Source organism: Cotesia glomerata, linkage group LG3 (genome assembly GCF_020080835.1).
Source record: "Cotesia glomerata isolate CgM1 linkage group LG3, MPM_Cglom_v2.3, whole genome shotgun sequence".
Lineage (NCBI taxonomy): Eukaryota > Metazoa > Arthropoda > Insecta > Hymenoptera > Braconidae > Cotesia > Cotesia glomerata.
Genome location: NC_058160.1, coordinates 21952142 through 21972627, shown reverse-complemented (window position 1 = coordinate 21972627; position 20486 = coordinate 21952142). Strand labels below are relative to the sequence as shown.

Here is a 20486-nt window from a genome sequence, read left to right as displayed (position 1 = left end):
TTTCAGTCTTTTGTCCATAAATTTATATTCTTAGGTAAAATAATTAATTTTTTGATAATTTATCGACTTTTTATTGATGAAGTAATGAGTTTTAATATAAAAAGTGAATAGTAAAAAAATTTAATTAATACATTGATATAAAAAATAAACTTAATTTAATTAAGAGAAAAGATTTAAAACTAAAAAAAATTACGACGGAGAATTCTTTAGTTGCGAATTAAAAATAAACAAATTTTGAACTGAATTAAATTTTACTTAAACCAAGAAAAATTTCTTAAATATTAAAACTCAATAACTATTTTGATTCAAGTTTTTCTCTTGAATTAATTAAGTTAAGTTTTTTATGTCAATGTAAATTTATTTGGCGGAAAGAAAAGCATTTTTTGAAGAATTTTGAGTTAAATAGAAATTTTCTTGATCGAAATTAAAGAAAAAAATTGGTGATTTTTTTCATTAAAAGAATTTTTTGCTTTGATTCAAAATAATGTTTAAAATCTTTTAAATGATTTTTTTGTTTAAGATTTGTTTCTCTTGAATCAAGTTAATCTTACGTAAAAAAAATCGTTCTTATATTAAAAAATTTTATGTGTGCTATAATATTGAGAGCAATTACTTTTTTATTTTTCTATTAAAACTTCTGCTTTTATTTTTTTTTTTTTTATGTAATATTTTTCAAGAAGAAAACATTGAAGTTTTAAGATAGTGATGTTCTTGGCTCTTTATAGCAACAGATTAGACTTTTGGAGCGAAAGAGTACTTAAACCCAAGTAATAAAAGTTAAGCACTATTTAAAAGCTAGTACATTTTTACTACTGAAAATTTAGACATCTGGTCTACAGAAAATGAGTGTCACGATATATATATATATATATATATATATATATATATATATATATATGTATTGGGAAGAAAAAAAAAGTTTGTAGTTAAAAATGAAATTTACAATTTTGACTCTTGAAATTAAATTCACAATTTAATTTTAAAATTCAGCACATATTAGATAATTTTATTCTTTATATTTTTAATTGTAAATTAATCTTTTTGAGCGCAGAACCTTTATAAAATCGAACACAGATAATTTATTCATTCTGCTCAAATCATCGTATACTATAAAGTCCACCTCCATTTACAAAACAGCATACGAGTGTAAAAATCGATCCATAAATTTTTTGAAATTTATTATATTGAATTTTATTTACACATATATAATATAGAATAGAGAAAAGTTTCTATTCGGGTTGCCAGGGTAACACATCTGCACTTACTCACTCTATACTTTTATTTTATTTCTTTACTTCGCTCGTGCCCACTTTAAGCTTATTGCGTCTCGGACAAATTTTACTCCAAGTACCGGTAACCGCCGTGCTACTATCATACACAGAGCACTTGTACATACAGTTTAAAAGCGCTACAAAAAAAACTGCTACGTACAACAATAATAAAAAACTCAAAAAAATAAAAATGAAACTGATGGAATGAAAAAACGAATGTCAAAGACAAAGACACAGAAAATAAAAAACGTCTTTATCCTTATATAGTGCTTTGTAAAAAAAGAAACAAAATATTATTCACTAACCATATTTTTTATCTTTACACATTTATTTATAAATTATATTATATATAAGCATACATAACAGTAAACCATAGTCTTTTGAAATAATGCGGTTTCCTTTCCGCAGAATCAAAATTCTCTGTTATACACATTTTGCAAACTGAACAGCAGAAAATAATACATATATAATTTATAACGTGAACTTATTGTATATACGGAAAAAAATTAACTGTTGCTGCAATAGAAGGCAGTCATGTTGCAGCAATAGGAAAAAATCCTGTTGCAGCAACAGGATTTCCCTGCAGCTGCAACAGGAGGCAGCCATGTTGCAGCAACAGGATTACTAAAACTAACTACTGTTATTGCGACTTAATAGTAAAATATAGTTGGGTCATTCCATGTCAAATTGACCTACAGTTGGAATTGACCCCTTTTGATTTAGATAAATTTTGATCAGAAATTTTCTTTTACCATATAACAATCTTCTGCTAGACGAAAAAAAATTAAAAAATTTTATTTTATTATAGATACGGGAATGGCCTTTCGTTTTTTTGAAAAGGGACACTTGGGGCTATTGAAAAAAAAAAAAATATTTTGGAAAAAAATTTTGAAAAATGCCAAATTTGTCAAATTAAAAAATTTTTGAAAATCGTCAAAAATCTCGATTGACATTACAATTTTGGCTCAATTTTTTTTTGTATAGTACCTTGTACTGATCTTAAAAGACCCTGAAATTTTTAGAGCTGTGTTTTTTTTTAAATATGAATTTTTGAATTTCAAAAAAAAATTTTTTCTTGTTTTTTGCAACTTTTAAATAAGGTAAAGTTATGCAGATACATAGTATTGTAATTTTGAGCATTAAAAAATTAAATGCACGACGTGGAAATATTAAATAATAAATTAATTTCAATTTTTTTTTATTTTTTTGGAGTAATCTTAAAGTCAGGCTTAATATATAATATAGTTTCTTATTTTTTTTAATGCATGATATATTTTGTCCGTTTCTTCACTTCGAAATAACAGTTTTTAACGTCAAATAACTCAAACAGATATAAATTTCCAATCAAAATCAGAAATCATGTGATGAGAATATCAATTTTGTTTTGTTTTTTCGAATACTTGTTTACTTACAAATTTCTGCACATTAATGTTGCTCAATCTCAAATTTCAAATCATTTCCATCTTAAAATGACGATAAATGGCGTCGAAAAATTTAAATGAAGTAAAAAAACGACTAATAACAATTATATCATGCGTTAAGCTTGACTTTAAGATTACTTCAAAAAAATAAAATAAAGTTAAAATTATTTTATTATTTAATATTTCCACATCGTGCATTTAATTTTTTAATGCTCAAAATTACAATACTATGTATCTGCATAACTTTACCTTATTTAAAAGTTGCAAAAAACAAGAAAAAATTTTTTTTTGAAATTCAAAAATTCATATTTAAAAAAAAACACACAGTTCTAAAAATTTCAGGGTCTTTTAAGATCAGCTCAAGGTGCTATACAAAAAATAATTGAGCCAAAATTTTAATGTCAATCGCGATTTTTGACGATTTTCAAAAATTTTAAAATTTGACAAGTTTGGCATTTTTCAAAATATTTTTCTTTTTCAATAGCCCCAAGCGTCCCCTTTCAAACAAACGAAACGCCATTCCCGTATCTATAATAACGTTCGAGATATTCCAAAAACAAAATTAAAAAACTGAAAAAATAGCGAAATTTTGAATTTGCATATCTTTTGAATAAAATTTTTTAATTTTTTTTCGTTTGGCAGAAGTTCGTTATATGATAAAAGAAAATTTCTGATCAAAATTTATCCAAATCAAAAGGGGTCAATTCCAACTGTAGGTCAATTTGACATGGAATGACCCAACTATATTTTACTATTAAGTCGCAATAATAGTAGTTAGTTTTAGTAATCCTATTGCTGCAAAATGGCTGCCTCCTGTTGCAGCTACAGGAAAATCCTGTTGCTGTAACAGGATTTTTTCCTGTTGCTGCAACAGGAGGCAGTCATGTTGCAGCGACAGTTAATTTTTTTCCGTGTACGTCGAGAGTTAGAGGTGTATAATTCTAGAGGCGTAGAATTATATTATTATTAATATAATAATAATAAAAATAATAATAACAATGTAAAAAATTTGCGTAATGGATGATTTTGAATTGATTAATCTTCTGAGGATTTTATTTATATCATTCACAAAAAAACTTCCGCGGAAATTTCTTATTTTAAGTAATGTTTTACCCCAATCAAGAAGATGAAGTTCTTCAAAATTAATTGAAATTATACTTGATTCATAGTAAATTTTTTTTTCTGTGTGCGTGTTTAGAAATTAAAATAAACTTGTCTGTTAGTTTGATAAAAAAAAGAAGTATTAATATTTAAAGAAAATTGCTTTAATATTTTTTTTAATGTCTACAAGTATCATTTTTCTATAAATTCTCGCTATAATAATTTATTTAATAAGAAATCATAGAAATTGCCATATGTGTCGGGTAATTTTAGTAATATTTAAGTAATTAATTTCCTTTAATTAAATGTTGTACTCTTATTTATTTATTTTTTTCTTTTCACATTAGAATTTATTAATAAAAGATGAAAAAAAAATAATCTTCATGAAAATTTGCGGTTCAATTTCCAAAATAAATCAAATTTTTTGAAAAAGTACAATTAATATCTGTAAACTTAAACTTGAGACAAATAGTAGTATTTTTTAGGAATTAAGCCTATAAAACTTGTTTCAGTTAAAAAAATAATTAAAAATTATAAAACTCCAGATTTACTCCATATATGAAGTGTTTTCTTTCTTCATTCCGATACTCTAAGTAATGGGAGTGAAAATTCACACCGAATTCGCTTTCGATTTGTTAAAGTGTTTTCATTTAAAGTGAATTATTATTATCATTATTAATTTTTTTTTTAATATTTGCACGTTATAATATAATGCACCTGAATATGAAGTTCATTCACATGAATTATGAGTAGAGCGTGCATCTCTTGCTAAATATAATATGGCGGCGGTTGTATCTCGGAACCCTCATTTTCCCCACTTAAAACAACTCCCTCGCCCCCTCATACTTCGCCCTAACTCCCTAATTCAACGCCCCTGCGATTACTCGTCATACCCCTTCTTAGTAGATGAAGGTTCTCAGAGTCTCGTCATCCCCCACTAGAAGTTATCCCACATTTTAGTAAGAGTTAAGCTCTATATGTTTTATCATATACATGCATATATGTCATAAATATATGTTCATCACTGGATCCTGGATCTAGATAGAATTTAGTGCTTAAATGCTAGTCAGCAAAACTTAGTTATCACCCACACTGTCACTGCTTGACACCCTACTTTTACCCCTCACTCATATGTATATACATTATATACATATAATATATACTTATATTATATGTAACTGGAATAAATGTAGTGCTTAAAACTCGTTTAATTGGAGTTAGTCAACGTTCACGTATATAAGTACTATTTACTACAGATTATTATATATTATACATGATATAAACGTCGATTACGATGGCTTCTTCTGCACATTCTTTTAGCATTAATCACTCATCCCTAAGCCGTTAAATCAACTAAATTAAATTTATACACGCCTTTACCTCTTTTCTATGTATATAGTCTTTGTATATATTTTTTATGTAGATATGAGTATTTTATAAATTAGAGTAATCTAATTTTGAATGAGGCCATTAATGCTTTAGTAAAATATAGAGTGAAAAGGAGTCTTAATTCTTCTTAGAAATTTGTATCTTAATTTTACAAGGTATAAAATGTTTTAAACTTTCTCATCTTTTTCTAAAAAAAATCTAATCTAAAATATTATTTTGAATAATTTTTTTATCTTGAACAAAGCAAAAATTTTTAAATAAAAAAAAAACTATTTAGTTCAATAAACTTCCGCTCAAATCAAGACAAAAAAATTTGTTTAAATAATTATTTTTTATAAATCAAATTAATTTTATTATCAGTGTAGAAGTTTAACTTTTACTTAGCGAATTAATTTTAAAATTTTAAATTTGTTTTGATTTGTGTCTAAAATTTTTTACCAACATTTCTTCTAAGAAAAAAAAATTGTTTTTTAGATTTTCCTTGATTTAACAATATTCAGAAAAATTTATAAATTCATCATTTGTTGTTTTTAGAAAAAAATTACAATTATTAACTACGCAAATAGATTAAGAAAAAAAATGTATAGGTATAAGAATAATAAAAACTAGTAAATTTTTACGAAAACTTAAACTTTTTCATTAGTTATTCGAAAAGACGAATTCTCATAATATATAAATATTATAATTTAATTTAACTCTTCATTCTTCATATTTTAATACCGTGAGACTTCTAGTTTATCTTAAATTATAGGGCAACACTGTATTTATGCTAAAGAATCACGTTAGGTAATTACAACAATTGTAAAAAAATATTAATAACAATAATACGTTCTCGGTTCTGGTTCTTCTTTATATTTTTGTCGTAGTTGTCTTCATGAGCTGGAACTAACGTTTTATATCTATAATAATGAGGGACTTTTGAGAAGAGTGGTAGTATGAGCATTAGTATTAGTATAGGAACGAGTAGACAGACAGAAAAGATTCTAGTAGCCTTATATATGTTCAACTCAGATAGATTTCCATGGGGTGTTTTGTAAAAGTTGTTTAAAAGCATTTTGGCCGATGTTGGGATGAACAAGAATTAAATAAGACAAGAACAAAGTCAAATATATATATATATATATATATATATATATATATATATATATATAATAAAGTTAGAGTAAAATAAAAGGATGGGAAGAAAGGAAAGAGTAAGAGTTGGTATCGTGATGCGTATCGCGACCAGCACCTAATCGGTCAATTGGAAAGAGGCCCTTATTCCCCGAGTAGCCGAAGGCAAAATGCCCAGTGAGGCCATTATACTGTCTGCGTATACGTATACAAGAAGAAAGAACGAAGAACGCCGGTTCTGCTGCAACCATGAGATTTTTACAACAGCACTACACTGCAAACTTCTCCTGCTCCTTCTACTCTTCTCATACCTTTTATTATTTTTTTTTTTATTTGTTTTCCTCTATTTCTTCTTATTCTTCTTCATCATCCTCTTGTTCTTCTCTCTTCCAAGATTCAACTTCTTTTTTTCGTTATTATTATTATTGTTATCATTTGTTTATTTTTTATTTTATTTGCTGTTATGCACACTCCTACTCTTCGGCCATTGCCATCAAAAGTGGCCCTTTTCTTCATACACTTTAAAGTTTACACTGGGTTATTTAGCCATTGGCGTGACCCTTCGGGGACACTCATTTATTCTTTGCACATATATTTTTTATACATATCAAGCACATACATAGTCATCTATATACCTAAAATTTACATAAAAAATTCATATTATATTTTAATGTTTTAATCAAAACTATAATGACAAACTAAAAAAAGAAATAGTTAAGATATATTGATAGGGAAGAAAAAAAACAATTTTCTTATGCATGATGATGCAACATGTTCTAAATTATTGTAGTCCTTATATATTTTTGTTCTTAAAAAAAGTCTAGTGGCAACAGTTGTATAGTATAGAAAAAGCATGTAAATAAAAATTAAATTTAAAGTTGAAAAATTTTGTGAAATTATGAAAGTTTAAATAATAATTATATAAGTTTCCAAAGTTTGTTCATTTAGTTTTATGTTTAACTTCCTATAGCTTTTTGTCACTTTTTAAAATTAAATTTCAACGAAAGTAGTTTGGAAACAGTTCGGTTTTTTTATTTAGAGTTATTTAAAATTGTTTAAACTTTCATATTTTTGTAATTTTTTTAGTTGTTAAATTAATAAAAACTTTACAAGGATCTCCTTGAATAATAAAATTTTTTTTTTTTTTTTTTTTTTTTTTCCAAATCGTACATGTGACTACAAATAACATTTATTAGTTTTAGAACGCATATCTGGCGCGAGACACTGCCGTATTTTTGGATGTAGTCCATTTATAAAATTTATTGATAAAAAAATAAACTTGATTTAAAAGAAAAAAATTTTGAACCAAAAAAACCAATTTGAAGAATTGAATTATCTTTAATCAAGCAGAAAATTGTTTACGAGTTATAATAATTTTTTTGCTTGATTCAAAATAATGAAATTTTCATTTTTTCAGTTTATATCACCACTATAAACTTATATTTTAACAATTTAACATCTTTATACCGTTTAGTAGAAACTTATTTAAGTATTATACACTGAGAATAAAAAGTACTACTCTTAAGAAAATTTTCTTGTCACAAGAACATATATTCTTGACAATTTTCAAAAATATATTTTCTTGTCTCAAGAATTGATCGAATTAATCGAATTATTTTTTGTTTAATTCAAGGGAACCTATTCGTTTGTTAATCTATCAAAATTAATGCCAATATTTTATTATCATGATAGATATTGATATTCTTTTGTCAAAAAATCAAAATTTATTTTAAACGATTCTTGAGCCAAGAAATTTTATTCTGAACAAAAATGTTTTTTTTTCTCAGTGTAGTGATAATACATAATACTCATTTTTATTAGTATTTTATAGTTTTGTTAATTTCTGATTGACTTTTAAACTTTTTACAACATCACAAATAAAGTGTTCATCATATAGAAACATCTCTTATTTTTAATTTGCATTAATTACTCAACCGCATTTTATATATTAATTTATTATGAATTAAGACTGTAAAGATTTGAAAGATTATTCAAAATTATATTCTTGGTTCAAAATTGCTTCTCTTTAATCAAATGCGTATTACTCTTACTTTACATATATATTGCACAGAAAAAAAAACCAAATTTTTTTTAGATCAAGCAAATAATTTTCCTGATTTAACATTTCTAGCTATTAAGCCAATATAATTTTATACTTAGCTTAAAATTTTATGTTATTTAAACAAAACATAGATTATTAAATTAATTTCAATAAAATATAGTTTATTAATTTGAACTAAGAAATAAATATTTCTATTATAAAATTATAAAATTTTTCCTGTAAAAATTTTTTAATCTTAAACCATAAATAAGTTCTATTACAATATACTATTTTAATAATTTTCTAAAGTTTGATGAAGTTCATAATTGTTGTAGATATAAATTAATAAAAATATTTACACCAAGATTAATATTAAAAAAAAAAAAACTACAATACGATGTATGAAGATATTAAGCACTGGCTTATGCGGATTAAATAAATGAGTGTGTTGTATAAAAGATGATGATAATTTTGCGTGAGACGAGTAGCTCTGGGTGAACATTGACCATATGAAATAATAAATGTCACAGTGAATGAAATTTCTCTTTTATTGCTTTCAGGTGACCTGGCATATACGACAGTCCATGGGGAGTCCCGTTGAACCTGAATTGACACCACCTGGCGAGTGGCGACGTTACACTCCCCCTGGAGATATATGACACACCGTTTCAACATAAGACGAGTTGAGAATTCAAGACTGCTCATATACGCACAGTATATATATATATATATATATATATATATAGCATATATATATATATATATATATATATATATATATATATATATATATAATATAAATATATATTATATATACCTGTACCATTAATAACAACAACAATAATATTAATAATAGTAATCCAGTCGTCAATCTGTGGACGGCTCGCTAATGCACACACTTACAAGAGAAGCAGCTACTTGATGACACTAACCCGTAGATCCGAACTTGTGGGCTATTTTATATGCATACCGCAAGCTCCTATCTACCGGTACATGTAGTCAGGCCGGCGTTTTAAGATTGATATATACATATATCTCTTATATCACGTCTGAACGTCCAGCTCCATGATATATAGATATATATATATATATATATATATATATATATATATATATATATATATATATATATATATATATATATATATATTCATTTAATTAAATCTATGTAATTCTGTATACATATTACAAGGCAAGTAGGATCATCTTCAATTTGCATAGCTCATATCATACTTCATCGAGATGTATCAGAATTACTGCAATTATTTTTATTTTATTATTTATTATTATAGTTTTAATTATTTTAACTTTTTAATGTGTAAATAATTTTATTATCTTTTGTTTTCTTTTGTTATTACAGTTTTGCTTTGTGCTGTCATTATGATGAGGAAGAAATGTTCACTCTTATCAAGATTCACACTATTACATGAAATTGCTGTTGTTATTACTCATTACTCATTATATATTACATTGTTTTTATTATAAATAAATTATTAGAAACTATATTTTTTTTCATCAAGTTTTAAATTTTGTTGATTAGACATTTTAAGGGATTGTACGCACTTAGAATTAAAAAAATCAATTTTTTATTTCATTTTTATAATGTACTTGTGCTTAAAAAATTAAATATCGATCGGACAAATGTTTTTATAGTTATACTTATATTTGTAAAGCTTAATTGAAGTGCGTCGCACTTTGATGGGGCTGAGACCAAAAAGTTTGAATTACTTTTTATCAAAACTATATTGTCAAAATTGGTGAGCAAGATTTGTTGATAACGGCTGATGATTCTTTAATTTTTACAAAATTTCCTTAACTCTATTTATCAATAATAGATATTAAAATTAGTTTCGATAAATATTTTTATAAACAACTTAAGGCTAAAATTTTCATTGGAATTTAACAAATTTTTTATGAATACATTTTGTCAAAAACAGATATTTTCATCATTTCTTCTATTCATCATTAGGTAATAATTTAGGGCCAGTTTTTCAATCCAGGATAAAATTTTATCCAATGATAAAATATATCTATATATATCTAATATACTGGCAATAATAATTTTATCCTGGATAAAATTTTATCTTGGATTGAAAAACTGGCCCTTATATTAACAGAATTTAATAAGAATTTCGAATTTTGATGATTTGAATTGATTAAAATCTTTTGTAATAGTTTTTAGTCTTGGAGTAATATTGACTAAAATCATATTGTAAGTTATTACTTAGAACTATTGTTCTAATCTTGTGTATTAAAGAAACTATAATAAGATTTTAATCAATAACATTCCACAGCTAGTTACTATTATAAAAGAACAATAATAATTATAATAACTTAATTTTCTCCATGTAAAAAAACAAGAGATCAGAATTAAAGTTAAAAGTCATTACTACAAGTATATCAATTTTTATATCCATCAACTAAAAAGCCGCTTGATAAAAATAAAAAAAAATGGCTTTTTTAGCTTTCTGAGTGTATATAATCCTTTAAGTATTTTATATATCAAGTATAATTCGTATCATTTTTTACCATTAAACATAACATATAAAAATGAAAAATTGTAAATTTATAATGATGATGATGACGATTATTACCAGTAAAAGCATATTTTAACTGCGACGATGCCTGGGTGAGGTAGTAGGTTGTATAGTGGGTAATTGCACCTGCAGATATGAAGTTCACTGTACAGCTTGCTAACTTTCCCAGTCGTCGGCGCTACAACGTCATACACAAAAATATCTCAAGAAGAAGACAACATGGAATACTTAATTGCTGCCAAAGGAAGAATAGTAATAATAATAACAATAATTATTTTTATTATTATAATAGCAATAATTATTATTATCGTCAGTAAATTATAATTTTTATTATAAAGGAACTTGTCGAGTGTAATGAGTGCAGTGTGACTTTTAGTAAGAATGGATAAACTTGAGTTTAATTTTATTATTGTTATAAACAAAAAAATATTTCTGTTTTATATTCTATTAGTGTGATTGTATATGAAAGTAATGTAAGAAGAAAAAAGATGATTAGGATGTAATGATGAGTATGAAAATCAGGATTAAGAGAAGGGCAATAGCGAGCAGGCTATATAAATAAGCCTGCCGCTTCGCCGGTTCCCTGAGACCCTAACTTGTGACGTCGCGACCGATATCTCACAGGCTAGATTCTCTGGTATTGGCGATGAGTTCTGCCTTTTGGCCGGTCGAACGACCGGTCCGGCACCGCAAACGTTCGCCGGCCCTTTTAACGCAGTCTCGTCACCACGATGGATCGGCTAAGTGCATGTCCAAACGTGTTACTTTTTGCTATATATATATATATATATATATATATATATATATATATATAAATAAAAAAAATTTATATATATACTTATATTTATATTTCTATTTACAATGAGGTATCTTGTACAATAGCTTTCTTTATTATTATATACGGGACCGGCGAACGGGGTTTGCTTATATACGCAAATGACATCTTGTTGTGAAGAATGTGGTATGTAAAGTAGAGTGTTGTGTTAAATATAAATCTAATAAAGATCATCTATATGCTATATTATAATATCATACACGGAGGAAAAAGTAACTTTTGTTTTTTTAATGTTAAATGAAAAAAATTTATTATTAATTGTATATTTTATTTATTTAATAGAGAATATTGACTAATTTTTTTACTACTGGTACCTGTAATAATTTTTTTGCACTGATGAACTTGTGTTAGATTAATGAAATGACCCTGAAGTTAGCGGACAGCAGACAAAATAAAATTTCAGATAGGGATATCTACAAGCGAAATTAAGTTTTTCAAGTTTACCAAATTATAAATTGTTTGTCGTTGACTTACCTACAGGTGACAATAAACGAAATTTTTTTTTTACTAATAAAAAATTGTTTAAATTAAAAATTAAATTTTGGGAAACTCTCACCGTGTTTCCTATCGGTTTATGAATATGAAATTTTCAAATTTAGTTTATTTTTGGATTCTAAAAAGATGATTTCAGTTAGTTTTTTAAATTTTGGCTTAGGAAATTCTGGGACGTATATCTGCGAGTAAAATGATTATTATTAAAAAAAAAAAAAGTCACCTTTTTGTCTTTGAAAAATCTAAAGATGATATTTTTTTATTTTAACCCGTCAGAACTCACGTGAATTTTAGTATCTCACTTGCACTACAGCGCCGCTCTATAAGTCCGATGTTGTTGTGTGAGCAAAATGCTCATAACGTGAGTGCTGACGGGTTAAATTTGATAGTCGGATCGTTAGATATCCTTCATTTTTGATTTTTTTGAAAATTTTGGAGCCGGATATCAAAGTAAAAAATAATCAAAATCGAAATCAAAAAAATGTCATGTTTTAATTTTTCAAGAATCTAAAGATGATTTATCTCGGATTTTTTATTTTCTTATTTATTTATTGAATATCCTTATTTTTTTGTTTTTTTGAAAATTTTGGTCCGGAATATTAAAATCAAAAATGATGAGAAACACAAAAAAAGAAGTTTTTTGTTTTCATTTCTCAAAAATCTAAAGATGATTTTTTTCAGATCTTTATTTTTCATTTCCCTCTAAGAAAATCGAAGATTTTCAAAAATCGGGAAGTTATTCTTTTTACCCCGTTTTTCAAAAATTAAGTTTTCATCAGATCTCGACGTTTTAAAATCATAGAAAGCTTCCCTGACTACCCCTGCGTTGTTGACGCTATGCCTGTATGTATTTGTGTGTGTATTAGTATGTGACTCGCTTATAACTTTTGAACGACTAAACCGATCGGAACCTACCAAACGGCGTTCCAAAGAGTTCCTTCAAACTTACATTTCCGGTGAATTTGAACCGATAGATTTTAAGAAATTTTGAAAAATTTTTAAAAAACTAAGAAAAAAATATTTTTTGATAGTGGTTTTAAGGGAATAACTTTAAACGGCTATATCGATCAACTCCAAAAACGAATCCACCCTTAACCTAGAGAAACTACGTCGATCGCCGCTAATCTGGTCAAAATCAGTTGATTCGTTCGAAAAATATCGTGAACGAAAGAAAACCGAAAAAAGTGTTTTTTTCCACATAACTTCGACATTTCTTTTCGAATCGTTTTTGATGAAATGAAATAATTTTTAGAGCTTTAAAAACCGCGTCGATTGCCGCCAAGAACGTAGAAATCGGTTGATTGGTTCGAGAGATATCCTCGACAAAATATTTGGAAACAAGTGTTTTTTTAACATCACTCCGAAATTTTTTGGAATAACTTTTAAATGGCTTCAACGATCAATTTCAAAAACTAATCAGCTATTAACATAAAAAATTACGTCGATTGCCGTCAAGCCGGTCAAAATCGGTCAATTTGTTCAAGAGATATCGCGAACAAAAGAAAACCGGAAAAAGTGTTTTTTCGGAATAACTCCAAATTTCCTAGTTTTATCAATTCAAACTTGAAGATTCTTCATGAGGCTGAAAAAATTTTAATTAGATTTTCTGTGAAATCTGTCAGAGGTGGTCACATATCAGCTGCCTCAAACATTTGACTAAAAATTTCTGAAATACAGACTGAAAAATTTTTTCTTTCTTGTTTTACTCTTATTATTTTACGTCCCCAATACTTCCCTTACTCGTTGATCCTTATTTACCTCAGACATGTCTAATTATTTTCAGTTGAATTGTCTTCATTATATGTTTTCTACAGGATTAAATGATTCATACATCACAAAATAACTAACAAAAGAATTACTTTTTTAGTCATTTTGTTTAACAGGCGAGACCATCTTTTTCTCGCTTTGCTCTCACGGAGTTCAACGGAACTATCTCTGTCGCACTCCCAACAGCAGAGCAATTGCAGTTTCGATTGGTTTCACGAAACGAATGAAATTTTTGAAAAAAACGCTTTGTGGTGAAATAGTTTATTAAATTATCTATTATCTCTAAAAACGTTTTTTCAAAATTTCCATTCGTTTCGCTAAGCCGATTGAAACTGCAATCACTGGTCTCGGCTGTTAACGTGAATCATATATCTCAAATTTTTTAAATCTAGATGGCAAATTTATTGACTTGAGTAAAAAAAAAATTTTATTTATGCTTTACCTGATATTCTCTGTCAAAATAAATATAAAAACTGAAAAATATAAATATTTAATGAACAAATGAAGAAAATAAAGATCTGAAAAAAATCATCTTTAGATTTTTGAGAAATGAAAACAAAAAACTTCTTTTTTTGTGTTTCTCATCATTTTTGATTTTAATATTCCGGACCAAAATTTTCAAAAAAACAAAAAAATAAGGATATTCAATAAATAAATAAGAAAATAAAAAATCCGAGATAAATCATCTTTAGATTCTTGAAAAATTAAAACATGACATTTTTTTGATTTCGATTTTGATTATTTTTCACTTTGATATCCGGCTCCAAAATTTTCAAAAAAATCAAAAATGAAGGATATCTAACGATCCGGCTATCAAATTTAAAATAAAAAAAATATCATCTTTAGATTTTTCAAAGACAAAAAGGTGACTTTTTTTTTTTTTTTTTTTTTAATAATAATCATTTTACTCGCAGATATACGTCCCAGAATGCCCTAAGCCAAAATTTAAAAAACTAACTGAAATCATCTTTTTAGAATCCAAAAATAAACTAAATTTGAAAATTTCATATTCATAAACCTATAGGAAACACGGTGAGAGTTTCCCAAAATTTAATTTTTAATTAGTAAAAAAAAAATTTCGTTTATTGTCACCCGTAGGTAAGTCAACGACAAACAATTTATAATTTGGTAAACTTGAAAAACTTAATTTCGCTTGTAGATATCCCTATCTGAAATTTTATTTTGTCTGCTGTCCGCTAACTTCAGGGTCATCTATCTACTTATATTTAAAGTCAATAATGTAATGTATTAATAAATAATTTTTGTTCTTATTAGTAAAATTTTCAACATTTTAATAAATTCAAAAAATTTTATTTTGACAAATATTTACAGGATACTTTCTGAAGTACTGCTATTGTACCATTTAAAAACACAGCAACTGACACTTCTTAGATTTTTTCAAATTTGTCTCATAAGAAAAAAGTTTACACTGTAAATTGAAAAAAAAAATTGGTACAAGCATTGAAGATGTATTAATGAATATATTTTAAAGAAAAAAAGAAATCTTGACTGTTTATTTCAAGTACTAAAAAACGAAACAATAACGAAAGAAAGTACTGTGTTTTGAAATGTAACAGCCATACTGGATATAAAATGAATATGAATGTTTGAAAATATAATAAATAGTTCATTTTAAGTCTAAAATGCATTTAATTTTTAATAAGCAAAAAAAAAATTTTTATGAAGCTCAGTAATCATCAGCAACGTCCTTTAAAACTCGATATTGTTATCTAATCTTACTGATAAATAAAAAAAAGAAAAAAAAACTTTTTAAACGAGGGAATAAAATACCTATTGATTTGTATAATAACAAGAATTGTTAACTCCACTATATTGTAATTTGTTATCATACAAAAATACACAAATATATTCATCATTATAGTAATTAGTAATTATTATTATAACATGATAATATAAATAAAGATAATTTACAGCTCCTGGTTTATAAAAATTGTATTAAACCACAGACTTATAAATTTAAATGATTTATTAACATTATTATTAAATATCGATGGCTTGATTTTTAATTTTTTATCCCCATAAAATTGAGAATATTCATTTTTTATCACAACCGGTTCATTATGCACTTAGTATATCTTATTTTTTATGACAAGTTATTATTTTTATTTTATGTGATTCAGTTTTAAACATATTTTTCGTAATTAATTTTTTGTAAATTATTTCTATAAATAAAGCCATCGCTATATTGTTTTGTATCTATCAACAATACTTAGGGGATTCATTAACAATATTACTTAATTCTTCAGCAGAATAACCAAGCAGATTTTTTAAATCACAATCGAACTTATACACAAATCTCTTACCCTGGACCTTAGAAATCATGTTGCCGTCATAGTAATACCGTAAAGCGCGACTCAACTTTTCGTAATTCATCGAAGGTTTATTTTTCCGTTTGCCCCACAAACTCGCAACTTTATCCGGCTTATGTAACTTAAATTCACCCTCGCTTCCGACCCACTCAATATGTTCTCTGTGTTCACGATCTGTCAGTAGCTCTAACAAAAACTGCCACAGTTGTATTTGACTACTAGTAACAGCGCGGCTCGAAGTTGCCAGAGGTATTTGCTGGGGTGGCTCTACTAAAGGCATACTGACTAATCGGGGATGCTGGTTGATAACTGCTCGTGGTTTCGTCGGTTTTTGATTACGGATTTTCAGAGTTTTATTACTGTCCTGGGAGCTTTCAGGCTGATCTTTTTGAATGACAGCTACGTTTTGAATAAAATAATAAAATTAAATAATTATAAATTCAAAAAAAATAGTTTCAAATTCATTAAAAAAAAAAAAATACTCACTGACTAATTTACATTTTCTCAACAATTCTAAATGGGTCCAAAATATGTCACCCTTGTCATTTGGAACCTTTGTTTTAAATTCTTCAAGTTCAAGGTTGCACAATTGTTCGCCAATTATATTCCAATCAGCTAATCGTATTGATGTAAGATTAAACTGTCTAACTGCCCACTGCAGCCAATGTTTTACGTGAGTTTGTGACCACTCCATCGGATCACTCGGTATTTTCAAACGATCCTAAAAGTAATTTTTTTAATTAATATTTAGATACTAATGAAATTTATTTTAACCCCTGACAGGCAAACTGGGTAAAAAATATTCACCTCTTAAATTTAACTTTATTGGAATTTTACAGACTTTGTTCATATTAAATTTTATTTCTATATTATTAAATTATTCCAAAATTATATTTATATTATCGACGTTCTAATTAGCAAACTATCTAACTCAATTTTAGAGAATCTTCCATTTGTACGAAAAAACAATTAGTTCAAAATTTATTATCACTTTAAAAAACAATTTAATATCTTATAAAGGTATAATATTTTGGTTTAAATCATTCAAATAATTTATAATTGAACTATTGCTACATCAAAATGATAAAAAGACACCCACTAAAAAATAAGGAGCTATAATAGAAGATCCGAACCTAAATCGACATTCACCGGGTTGATAATAGAATCAAACTTATTTTATAATAAATTTCGTATACTAGAAAATATGTTAAAAATGGGTAGACAAAAAAAAATCCTGGACAGAATATTTTTAATTATTTTTTAAAAAATGATTTTTCATAAAATGTTGCAACATGAAGATAATAAGAAAATTTTATACTGGACTTAAAGTATAAAACATGTAGAATGTGCAGACGTATTAGACCAATTGCTAATTCGACCGTCGTTATGCAGAATTATTCGAACTTTACTTTAAAAACAAAAAAGTTTATTTGCCTTTATTGGATACTTGAAATTAAATTGTACTAGTTATTTTTATCCTCATTGCTGTTAGAGAAATATTGTTTAGATAATTATCTTGTCAGAGGTTAATGTAAGTAAGTAGATGCATTTAATTATTGTCTCATTACAACTATTTAAATAGAAAAAAAAAAAACAGTAAAAAGTTTAATAAAAATATATACTTGTTCTTGTTTATAATGAGTATCAACCGTCCATTTAATAACTTTTTTTTCTTCTTGAGCTGGTTCTGGAGCTATAAAATAAGATTGATCATGTAATTATTCAAATCATAAAAAGTAAATAAATAAATAAAGTAAAATTCTTACATTGATCCTCTACTTGAACATAGTCTTCAGCAGGTTTTAAAACATCAACAATGTTTATTTTTTTTTGTGCTAAATTTATTTTTACATTTACTTGTACCAGACCTTCACCTTGAACGCATTGGTCAACTAAATTTTTATGACTCTCCAACTATAAAATTACAATATTTATTTTCATTAGTTATAAACATAAATTATTATTTTTATATACATTTTATGGTAAGTAATTTGCTATTGATAATTAGATACAAAAACTTACAACTTGGGCATCTTGGAGCCAAAATTGAAAATCGCTCAAGTCAAAGTTTAATTTTTGCTCCAGTAACATTTTCAACGTTGACAGAGGTTGTCTAATGTCCATGTGTTGCATATGAAGATTTTCAGGGTTAGTATCTTCCTCGTTGAGTTGTTCTAATGCAAAACTAGGCTCGACTTCCAAATCTGAACTGTCTTGGTGTAACTGTGCCATGATATCGTCATCATGTGATAATATTGTGTCTGGTTCCATTTTAATTCGCCTTAGTAACGCAAAATCTGATTCTCCGTTAGAGTCGTACCTAAAATAATATTAACTTTTAAAAATTTTAGATAATAAGAGTATCACTGATTTTAGGTTAACAATACACATGGCGTATTTAATACACAAACTGTAATTACATTGTGCTTAAATGTTTTGCAGAAGTTAGTTGATCCATTATTTAAACATTGACAACTAAAATATTCACACAATATTTTTTATTAACACCTTAATTTATGAATGTATATAAATATATAAGCGCAAAAAATAAAAAATATTGATAATTGTGTTACCGTGAGACAATTTTTTTTTTCTTTAGAATTAGTTGTCATTATTTGAAACGCTGCTAGATGGTAGCGCCGACAAAGTTTTGCGCGTGGATAGTATGAAAGTATTTTTTTTTTTAAATATTTGCAGTTGAACTACAAAAAAAAAAAATAAACAATTTAATATTTAATATTAATGACAGCGTTCAATTTTCATGAGATTTGGAAAAATTAAAAAATATGAAAACACCATGGGAATAAAATAATCCAACTATTTTTCTGATTGGTTAAATTAATGTAATAATTTAAATTTATTATAATAATCTCGATTTTAAAAAATATATATATACACATGCTTGTACTCGATTACATCGTAAATTATCCTTCATTTGTATTTTTTTCTTCATCAAGTACTGGAGCTATAAAATAAGATTGATAGTTTAATTATTCAAGCTATTAAAAGTAAGTAAATAAAAAATGTGAAATTCTTACATCAATAATTAACGTAGCTACTTGAACGTAGTATTAATGCGGCTTTAAAACATTAACAATATTTATTCTCTTCTGTGTCCGGTTTATCTGCACATTAATTTCCACGAGACCTTGACTTTGGAAGCACTCGTTAACTAAAATTTGATGCCTCTCCAACTATAAACATAAATATTTATAAATTATAATATTTAAATAAAATAGAATAAAAAAATGGTAAGTATTTTTAAAAAAAAAACTTACAAGTTGGGTATCCAAAAGCCAAAATTGAAAACCATTTAGATCAAAGTTTAATTTATGTTGCAGTAAACTTTTTAACGTTGACAAGGGTTCTCTGATGTCCATATGTTGTGAGTAAATACCTAATTCTCTAGTGTCTTCATGAAATCGTTTTATCGCAAAATTAGGTTCAACTTTCAGATCTGAAATTTTTTGTTGTAATTGCGTCATATCTTCATCATGTGAGAATACTGTTCCTGGTTGTGTATCAATTTGCATCATTGCTAAATCTGACTCTCCACTTGGATAATACCTGAAATTAAATTATACAAAAGTTTTAAATGGTTTTTGACAGAGAAAATGACGCTGAAATTAACAAACATCTGATAATTCTTGGAATTTTTATAACCCATCAATTATTATAAAAAAAAAAAAAAAAATTATCTGTCAATTTTGTGGATTTTTATAACTAAATTATTATAAAAAAATTCCAATAAAAAAACTCTACATCCAGAAATTAAAAAAAATTACAAGTGAAAATTTTTAAAAAATATTTTTTTTTTATAATCGATTTATAACAAAAATAAAAAAAATTTTTCAGATATCTGCAGATTTCAGTATCATTAATATAATTGTTATAAAAATGTAAAAAACTGTTGGATGTTTGTTAAATTCAGTATTATCAGAAAAATTGTAGGTTGGAGATAGACTCAGGCATTTATTTCGTTTATAAACTGTACTTACATCGCGTTTAAATGATTTGTATCAGTTATTTGAACCATTATTAATATAATTAACGGATTTAATCAATAATTTTTTGCTGTCACTAAAGTTTGTGTGTAGAATCAATGAAAAATACAATTAGAAACAGCCAAACCATCAACAAAACTAATGTCCGCGCGTTAAACACGTGCTTGTTAAAAGCATGGAGTATC

General features: G+C 26.4%; 2 protein-coding genes and 1 long non-coding RNA gene across 7 annotated transcripts in view; 1 reads left to right on the top strand and 2 right to left on the bottom strand.

The window, feature by feature from the left end:
• LOC123260951 overlaps nucleotides 1-10143 on the top strand; it is a 48554-nt gene extending 38411 nt beyond the window's left edge. For 3 of the 4 annotated variants that reach the window (XR_006508582.1, XR_006508580.1, XR_006508579.1), the window contains one exon: nucleotides 8897-9055. This is a non-coding gene — a long non-coding RNA (uncharacterized LOC123260951). Of the gene's footprint in view, nucleotides 1-8896; nucleotides 9056-9696 lie in introns of those variants that run through there. The other variant, XR_006508581.1, reaches the window with a different exon arrangement.
• Nucleotides 10144-15765: 5622 nt separating this feature from the next.
• On the bottom strand, nucleotides 15766-18873 carry LOC123260710 (DNA-binding protein Ets97D-like). 2 transcript variants are annotated; one of them, XM_044721978.1, is made up of 6 exons: nucleotides 18718-18873; nucleotides 18320-18617; nucleotides 18064-18211; nucleotides 17920-17990; nucleotides 16784-17018; nucleotides 15766-16696 (listed from the first exon to the last, which is right to left on the bottom strand). In XM_044721978.1, exons 1-6 carry the CDS (start codon nucleotides 18753-18755, stop codon nucleotides 16188-16190), a joined length of 1299 nt encoding a protein of 432 aa, XP_044577913.1. In that variant the 5' UTR covers nucleotides 18756-18873; the 3' UTR covers nucleotides 15766-16187. The 2 variants fall into 2 exon arrangements, with proteins under 2 accessions (XP_044577913.1, XP_044577914.1); XM_044721979.1 differs by having other exon boundaries at nucleotides 18320-18631; nucleotides 18714-18854.
• A 278-nt stretch (nucleotides 18874-19151) lies between these two features.
• Nucleotides 19152-20466, bottom strand: LOC123260711. The gene is made up of 4 exons (XM_044721980.1): nucleotides 20296-20466; nucleotides 19576-19864; nucleotides 19336-19491; nucleotides 19152-19262 (listed from the first exon to the last, which is right to left on the bottom strand). The coding sequence occupies exons 1-3, from the start codon at nucleotides 20331-20333 to the stop codon at nucleotides 19369-19371; spliced, it is 450 nt and encodes a 149-aa protein (XP_044577915.1). The 5' UTR covers nucleotides 20334-20466; the 3' UTR covers nucleotides 19152-19262; nucleotides 19336-19368.
• Between the last annotated feature and the right edge of the window lie 20 nt (nucleotides 20467-20486).